Source organism: Gobius niger (assembly GCF_951799975.1).
Source record: "Gobius niger genome assembly, chromosome: 24".
Taxonomy (NCBI): Eukaryota; Metazoa; Chordata; class Actinopteri; order Gobiiformes; family Gobiidae; genus Gobius; species Gobius niger.
The window spans coordinates 7,070,966-7,080,042 of NC_136875.1; the positions used below are offsets into that span (position 1 = coordinate 7,070,966).

The 9,077-nt window shown below is 41.4% G+C and overlaps 1 protein-coding gene across 1 annotated transcript; it reads left to right on the plus strand.

Moving 5' to 3' along the window:
* Positions 1-339: 339 nt before the first annotated feature.
* On the plus strand, positions 340-3,220 carry b3galt6 (UDP-Gal:betaGal beta 1,3-galactosyltransferase polypeptide 6; the record flags this gene model as incomplete). The annotated part of the gene is made up of 2 exons (XM_079582255.1): positions 340-617; positions 2,177-3,220. The coding sequence occupies exon 2, from the start codon at positions 2,189-2,191 to the stop codon at positions 3,218-3,220; it is 1,032 nt and encodes a 343-aa protein (XP_079438381.1). The 5' UTR covers positions 340-617; positions 2,177-2,188.
* Positions 3,221-9,077: the final 5,857 nt, after the last annotated feature.

Here is a 9,077-nt window from a genome sequence, read left to right on the forward strand (position 1 = left end):
TCAACTAATATATTAATATCTCGACAAAAAAAAAAGTGTGATTTTTATTTGAGAAGTTGAATTTGTGCTTTTATTTTGAAGTAAATCAGTCGTCAACATCCGGGTGTCGTTCTAGAATCTCGTCATGCGCATGCCCGTTTTGCAGCTGTCGTCAAGTTATCTTTTCTGTGACCATTTCCAAACACTTTCTCACACTGCTAACGCTACGTTTGTGCAGAAATAGTTATGAAACATACATCTTTTTTTTTTTTTTACAAACAGTACGTTTTTTGTTTTGTTTTATTTTTGCATTTTTTTAGCTCTCGGGGTGGGGGGGCTTCACTTCCGTTTCCTTTTCGACATGGCAGCCCTCTTTGCCAACCGCTGATTGTTTACCCACACACAAAACAAGCAATTTGGGCAAAATATGGATTGGATTACGCAACAATTGGTTTTATTTTTTTTAATAACTGATTTTGCGGCTTCGCCTCTTGGTCGGGCACGTGCACGTCGCGTTTGTTTATATTTTTAGGCGATAATATCCAAAGTGCGTACAGTATTATTTCATCCCCGTAGCTAACATTGGCTCAACAAAGCTGCAGCTGTGATTTTCGGTGATCCGACTTCGTCATCTTAAGGTAAAGTGCACGATAAATGTCTGCTTTTTGTGCTTTTGTTGATTTAGCTTGAAAAAAAATAATAAATGCAGGGGCTGCTGCAGATTGCACTTATCTATAAAAGCTTCCTTTGTGTTCTTCGTATTGATGAACAGCTGCACCTGGGCGGTCATTGCAACGAGATGCTTCCTTTTGTTGAACATGCAAGGTCTTTGCTATGTAAATATAGAGATTTATTTTATCCTTTATTCTCAATAGGCATACATACACAAACATGTATGTGAGTCACTTGTGTCTCCTGACCAAAACAAGATGAACTATTGCTAAGTGGGCTGAAACGTGGGGTATGCAATTTAATCCAAGCAAAACCAAAGCAATGTTTCTCTCCAAAATGCAAACATCGACATCAAATTCATGGGCTGTCCAGTCGAAATGGTTAATGAACATCTCCATCTAGGATTTTGGATTACAAGCGATCTCAAATTTGACAAACAAGTGGACTACGCCTGCCGAAAGGCGCCATCTCAAATGTTCCTCCTTCGTAGACTCTCCCTCTCTGTTAATGACAAGAATCTATTAACAAGACTGTATAAATGTTATGTTCTACCTCATTTTGAATATGCATCACCTGTCTGGGCCGCTTTGAATGTCACACAAACTAACCGCTTGGAAAAACTCCAACGCCGAGCCATTAGGATCATACTACATCACTCCTACACGCAACCAGTTACAGATGAGGACTACGAATAACTAAAACTGGCTCCTCTAAAACACAGGAGAAACTTTGCAGTTATGTGCTATGGATACAAGCTGTTACGAGGATTACTTCCAAAGGCTCTCCAGTCCCCATGTCCAACCATTAAAAGAACTCCTATTGAAACACGGAATAAAGCACTTGTCCATCTGGGCATAGAGTTCCCCACGAGTCGAGCACTGGACCGATCTCCATTTCTATTCGCAACAAAGCTACTAAACAAAATTCCAGAACTGTGGGACTGTCCTACTTTGGACTGTTTTAAAAACAAATTATGGGACACTCATAAGAGGCTCATCTTTGATGTTATGTTTTAATATTCATGAACCCAGCCGTCAATGCCTTTGGGCACGACATTTCTACTTTAAAGTTGTAATAACAAAAATCTAATGCTGTTAATTTTCTGTAAATTATGTACAAAGCTCGCTTGCACAATTAATTGCTGTCAGACTGAAATCACATTTTGGATGGTTTTAGTTTTCACTTGCAGGACTGGTCTTTTCTGAAAGAAAGACCAGTCTGGCTGGCCAGGCTTGTTGTATTAAAATGCTAATCTCAAACGCAGCAAATATTTAGGCAGCGCAGCCCAACATTCTTTGCATTCAACATTTTCTGTTTCAGTGGGATTCTAGTAAAACCTGCCATCCTTTTAGGTAAGACTTCTGCAAACAGGATCTGAAATGCTCATGTATGTGTTCAGCAGTTCATGTTTCCGTTTTCTCTCAAAATGTCGCTTTACCTGTTCGTGTTTCAACAGTGCACTGTGGACAGAATCAGAAAAGGCGAATGCTCTGTAATTGTTGCTTTTCCCGTTTTCTCTCTGCAGACCTCCATCATCATGAACCTGGTCCGCCTTCTGTGCCGCCACAAGACGGCCCTGGTCATCGGCACCGTGTGTTGTTTCGCGCTCGTCCTAGTCTTCCTGGCCAAATGCACTTCAGAGACCCTAAAACAGACCCTCGCCGACCCCCCTGGACTCGCCCCCCACGCCGGCGCCTCTCACCATCACCAGCAGGAGACGCTCCAACCCCACCCTTTCTCCCCTTCCAAAAAGGACCTCGCGGCTTTCCTGGTCGTCCTCATCACCACCGGGCCCAAGTACACGGAAAGACGCAGCATTATCCGTAGCACGTGGCTCGTCAAGCGCGACTCGGATGTTTTAGCCATGTTCGTGGTGGGAACCAATGGTCTCCCCGTTGAAGATATGCAGAATATCAACACGGAACAAGCCCGCCATAAGGATTTGCTACTGCTGCCGGAGCTCAAGGATTCCTATGAAAACTTAACGTTGAAACTCATACACATGTACTCGTGGCTCGACCAAAACGTGGATTTCAAGTTTGTCCTGAAGGCGGACGATGACACATTTGCGCGTCTGGACTTGATAAAAGACGAGCTGAAATCCAAAGAGGCCAGCCGCTTGTACTGGGGCTTCTTCTCGGGCAGGGGCAGGGTGAAATCGGGCGGGAAGTGGCGCGAAAGTTCCTGGGAGCTTTGCGACTACTACCTGCCTTACGCCTTGGGAGGTGGCTACGTTCTGTCGGCCGACCTGGTCCGCTTCATCCGCTCGAACTCCGGGTATTTCAAAACGTGGCAGAGCGAGGACGTGTCGCTGGGGGCCTGGCTGGCGCCCGTGGACGTGAAGAGGACTCACGATCCGCGCTTCGACACCGAGTACAAGTCGCGCGGGTGCAACAACAAGTATTTAGTGACGCACAAGCAGAGCCTGGAGGACATGCTGGAGAAGCACCAGACGCTGCAACGCGACGGGCGGCTCTGCAAGGAGGAGGTGAAATTGAGATTGTCCTACGTTTACGACTGGAGCGTGCCGCCTTCACAGTGCTGCCAACGGAAGGATGGCATTCCGTAGAACTCTGGACCGGTTAAAACTGGGTTAGTGCTAGATCGTATGCTCCGGAGGGACGGTCTGCTGTGATTTTGTATAGATCTATGAGTTGGTTTGTCTAAAAATACAAATAATCCTAATCCTTAAAGTTAACCCCTTAACTCCCACCTGAACCGAGCACAGTTTCTCCAGTTTGGCTTTACCCCAATCCAAAAGCTTCTGGAAAAAAGATGTGAAAATAGCAACAAAACTGAGACGAAAACAATGATGGAAATGTGACAAAAAAGTGACGAAAAATTGATGAAAAAGTGGCAAAAATGTCACAAAAATGTCACAAAAAATTGATAAATAAATGACAAAAAAATTGATGAAAAAATGTCAAAAATGTGATAAAAAATGACAAAAATGGATTTAAAAAAGTGACAAAAAATGGATTCAAAATTGACGAAAAAATGACAAAAATGTGATAAAAATGTGACAAAAATGTGACGAAAAAATGGACGAAAAAATTACAAAAATGTGACAAAATGTGACAAAAAAATGAGTTGAATACCCAACAAAAAATGTTGGAAAAAAAATCTGATGACGTGAGGAAAAACATCCTCTCGGTTCAGGCGGGAGTTAAGAGGTTAACCATTTCCCTGGCCCTAACCTTAATTTGTGTCATGATATCTCACGTTTTCACAGCAGACTGTCCCTCCGGAGCAGACGATCTAGCACTAACCTTAAAACTGCCACGGCAAAAAAAGGAGCATTTACAGAAGTTAGAATGTGAGGGGTTTGGACGAAAGACGATTTAGCAAATATCTTTTCAAATTTAGGTCTTCAATTGTTCCTCCTGGACATGTGGAGCCAATGGATAACTTTGATTAGAAAAAGAAGAGTCTGGAAACCGGTTAGATCGCAAACCTACTCACATTTTCACTATTGTAGATCGTTTTTTGCGATGTGGCTGTAGTTTCACAATACTGCTAATTTCTGAAACCTGCCCGATCCTTATTTTCAACCTCATGCCTTCCATCTTTACGTCTTTTCCTGCTGTCCTTAATATTTTTGGCAAAGTCTGAAGCTTATAAGGTGCTTCTACTGTGTAACATTTGAAACCCCAATGGGAGATTCCTGCCATTTTTTTTTGTAAGTTTATGCCTTTTTAAAATATCTATTTATTGATAATTTATTTGAACACTACACTGGTACTGGGGTGGGATTTATTGTATTGCTTTTTATCTCTATGTTTACTTTGTGTTGACAATGATTCACGCAAACGGGACGGCTGGGTATATACGGGGTGGTTTTTATCTTTACTGATCACAGATTGATTGCTGAGACCTTTTTGTTCCGGATAAGGGGAGACACTGCAGGCAGGATTCAATTTCGGGGCCAGTTTTTCTCAACATTTCTTCGTAGATTAATATGGGAGATTGTAACTTTCTGTAATTGTGGCGACAACCTCACTCAAGATCCACTTCCAACTTAAAAGTATCTGCGATTTTATGAGAAAGGTTTATTGATTTATTGAGCTCTGCTTTTGTCAGCTTTTTTCAATTTTGATGCATTATGCAATTTTTCAAGCAAAGCAAAGTTGATGTTTGTGCCTCTTTAGTGGCCGCTTGGGTGTTTAGCATCATAGATATCATATAAAAAAGGATGTCTTAAAGCAGTACTAATTAACTCTTTCCCCTAGAGGCCATAAGCGCAACTGCAGGTGTCGTAGCAAGTTGCGATTTTTTAACATATTAATTGTCCGTGAGAGTAAATACTACGCTGACAGAAAAGGCGAAGGGAGAGAGAGATATTGTACATCCAATTACACAACGGAAATATTTTTTTCACTCAAACCTGGCTGTAAACACTGTTTAGGTGGTGCTAGCCCGCAGTTAGTTTTGCCCGTTAGCATGTTAGCTTCTTCTTCGTGATTCTATTTGGGTGTATTGTCAAGTTACAATTGTGGTTTTCTGGCCAGAGACACCAAGGGGGGATGAAAGACCCTCCAATCATCCCATTAACACTTGTACTACCCCCAGAGGGACTACGGAAAGGATTTATTAAGGTAAACAAGTTACTTAGTACTGCTTTAAGGCGGAGTCACTTCCGGCATAACCGGCGACCATCTTGTCACAGGGAAGCTTTCTGGCGAGCACAAGTAAGTTCAACTTCCTCTAAAATCCTGCACTGTCACTGAAAAACGTGTTACTTCGCGAATTGCCGTCATGCACAAGCTTAATATAGAAGGTGCAGTTACATGTGTGACCAGAGGTGGCAGTAGTGAGTATAAAAATGACAACTTGCATCTAGCCCCTTTAAGGTTCATATGCATGCGGTGTCATACCTACATCTCTGACGTTTAAAACAAACCAAACCGTTTGAAAATCAGTGGAAAATTGACCAAGTTATGGTTATTTTAAAAAGTACATGCACCATGCTCCCTGTGGCAAGATGGCCGCCGTGTGTGGACGTTGACCTCCATTGGCCAGCAGCACGTACAAGACATCTAGCCTTTATTATATGATATCTATGGTTAGCATGGTGCCTTTAATTTCCATCCCGATCCCGGTTTTCTGTGAACCAAATCCGTGGCTACACATACATTACATCCAGAAAACCTGAAAAAAAACTGAAATAAAATTGATCCTGGAGGCCACCAAGATGGAAAGCAAAAGCGCTATGCTAACCACCCATACAGCCGCTGTACTGGGTCACTGAAAGGTCAAACATCAACTTTTTTTTTTTTTTTTGCCTTAAAAGTTACATATTGCACCTTTTAAATATCTTTGTATCTAATATATCAACAGAATAAACCCATCATTTTGAGCCTTGCTACAAAACTTCACAATAACACTTTTCTTGATGCGTTAGGGTTGATAAGTTTCGTGTTGTAATACAGTAAGTAATCAATAAAGGATAGCCATAACCAAGAGCTTGGAAAAAACTTGCAATACATGTTTATAACCAAGAAGAGGAAAAAATAGGCAATTTTCCGGCACTCTCTGTTTACATTTATGTGTCAATAATCTAAAGTTGTCTCTGATTTTATTATTTTCACCTGCAGCGTCCCGTGGTTAAGTCCGGTCACAATATGTCCGTCATTTCAGGGCTACAATTCTCGCTATTGCATCTCTGTCGTTCAATCGTGTCGCCGTTACTTGAAGTGTAATCCCGCCGATTCCGATACTTTACAGCCGTTTTACAAAAAGGTCCTCTGCGTTAAGAGATTTACAGTATTGCACTCGGTCACTTTCTCATAGTAGATGCTTGTCCATGACCAAATTCAGTGAATGTTTGCGTTGGCGTACCTACTATATCGACCCCGGCCCTCTTCTTCTCATCCCCCGGCCGAAAGTTATTAGAACATCCTTTGTAAATTGCTTCGAGAATGTTTGATTTGTCCTTCAAAAGTATCAAGGAGAACCGTCAGTGTTATTCCGTGTTTCTTGAATGTTTTATTAAAATTACAAATGTCTGTATGTGTGTGTGGTTTGAGGGTTGAATTTGGAGAAATGGAGGCTCCGGCGGATCACAAATTCATCTTAATTAGCGAATTAAGGTAAAGACATGGTTCACACCCAGTTTAGACACAATATGCTTTAATTTATAGCCCAGTGGTTCTCGACCGATGTGATGTCTGCACCCGGCACCAGCCAAGGTTAAAGGAATAGGCCACCGTTTTTACATACTGAGATATGCTCTTAACTCACTTTAGACGTGTTAATATATCCCCGTCTGGTCTTTGTCCGTGCGCTCTGCCAGGCAAACGGAGCACATACGCAGCCTCTCCCACATGTCACATAGCTCCAAAAAAGCTCACGATAGAAGCTGCCAAGCTCTTCCACGTGTTCCCTATTTAAATAAAGTTACGTGAAGTGTTTTAATGCGAAGTATATTTACACAGAAATGTAGCATGTCGATTTTATAAGCAGATAAAAAGGGGCACTATATTGTGAGGCGTAATGATACGAGGAGTAAAACGTCCACGCAGTAACTCCTAAAGACTTCCCCGCTCACTTCCGTCAATAGCCTTTGGAGTTACTGCGCGGACGTTTTGCTCCTCGTATCATTTGGCATTATTAAGTGATTTGCCTCAGGTGCACTGTGGAGCTTGACTGTTTTTAATGCAGGATAGCTGATATTGTAGAAATGTGCTATCCTTGCATTAGCCTAGCACCAACCGCCAACCACTCACTCACGCATTACATTCGCTAGGCTTCCTGGTGTTCCCAAACGGTCTCCCATCCAAGACCTGCCAGGCCCTTCCCTGCTTAGCTTCCGAGGTCTGACAGGATTGGGCATAGCAAAGGTGGTTAGCATCTTATTAGCTAACTGTTGTAGCATTAGCCATTTTTATTCAGCTGCAACGCTCTGGGGTCGTAAATTGTAAATTTTGCCTAGAACACAGCAGGTTCCATAGAATTCTTACGCACTAATTTCTCATTGGTTTATCATGGTTGGCACGGCAACAAATGCTGTCCTCTACGCATGTCACTTCCTGCCAGTGTCCAATAAGAAAGTGACATAATAAACATCACAAAAAATGTCAAACCAGGAACAAGTAGGTACAAATGTGTAAATAATCTTAAAGGAATAGGCCACCGTTTTTACATACTAAGATATGTTCTTACCTCACTTTAGACGTGTTAATATATCCCCGTCTGGTCTTTGTCCGCGCGCTCTGTCAGGCAAACGGAGCACATACGCAGCCTCTCCCACATGTCACATAGCTCCAAAAAAGCTCACGATAGAAGCTACCAAGCTCTTCCACGTGTTCCCTATTTAAATAAAGTTACGTGAAGTGTTTTCATGCGAAGTATATTTACCCAGAAATGTAGCATGTCAATTTTATAAGCAAATAAAAAGGGGGACTATATTGTGAGGCGTAATGATACGAGGAGTAAAACGTCCGCGTTTTACTCCTCGTAAATCGACATGCTACATTTCTGGGTAAATATACTTCGCATGAAAACACTTCACGTAACTTTATTTAAATAGGGAACGTCCGCGTTTTACTCCTCGTAAATCGACATGCTACATTTCTGGGTAAATATACTTCGCATGAAAACACTTCACGTAACTTTATTTAAATAGGGAACACGTGGAAGAGCTTGGTAGCTTCTATCGTGAGCTTTTTCGGAGCTATGTGACATGTGGGAGAGGCTGCGTATGTGCTCCGTTTGCCTGGCAGAGCGCACGGACAAAGACCAGACGGGGATATATTAACACGTCTAAAGTGAGGTAAGAACATATCTTAGTATGTAAAAACGGTGGCCTATTCCTTTAAGCGTAATTGTGTTTACTCATAATTCCGAATAATTAATTACATAAGGTTTAATGTGAGTAAAAATATTGATTGAAATTAATTACACTTTACTTACACTTTTTCAGTTTCCTGCAAGACGTTACTTAGGGACAAAAGCCAAAAACAATTTAGTATCAAACTTGTTTATTCACACAGTTAAGCCACAAAAAGATCATTGTCCAAAATAAATCAAACTGCTATTGTCATTGAAGGAAAATAAGAAGCATCTAAAATAAACCTCTAAAAATAAATACAACCCCCAGATAAATGATGCTTAAATGTGATTAATTGTGATTAGTTCATTACAAAGGCCATAATTAACTCAATTAAAAATGTTAACATCTTAAAACCCCCCACTTGAACCGAGCGCATTATCTCCAGTTTGGCTTTACCCAAATCTAAAAGCTTCATGAAAAAAAAAAAAGCATTGAAATAGCAACGAAAACGAGAAGAAAACAAGGATGAAAACGCAACAGAAAAGTATCTAAAAGTGACCAAAAGAGTCACACAACAACAACAAAAAAGTGGCAAAAAATTGGATGAAAACACAAAGTGGCAAAAGCGAGATGAAAAAGAAAGTGAAAAAAAGTG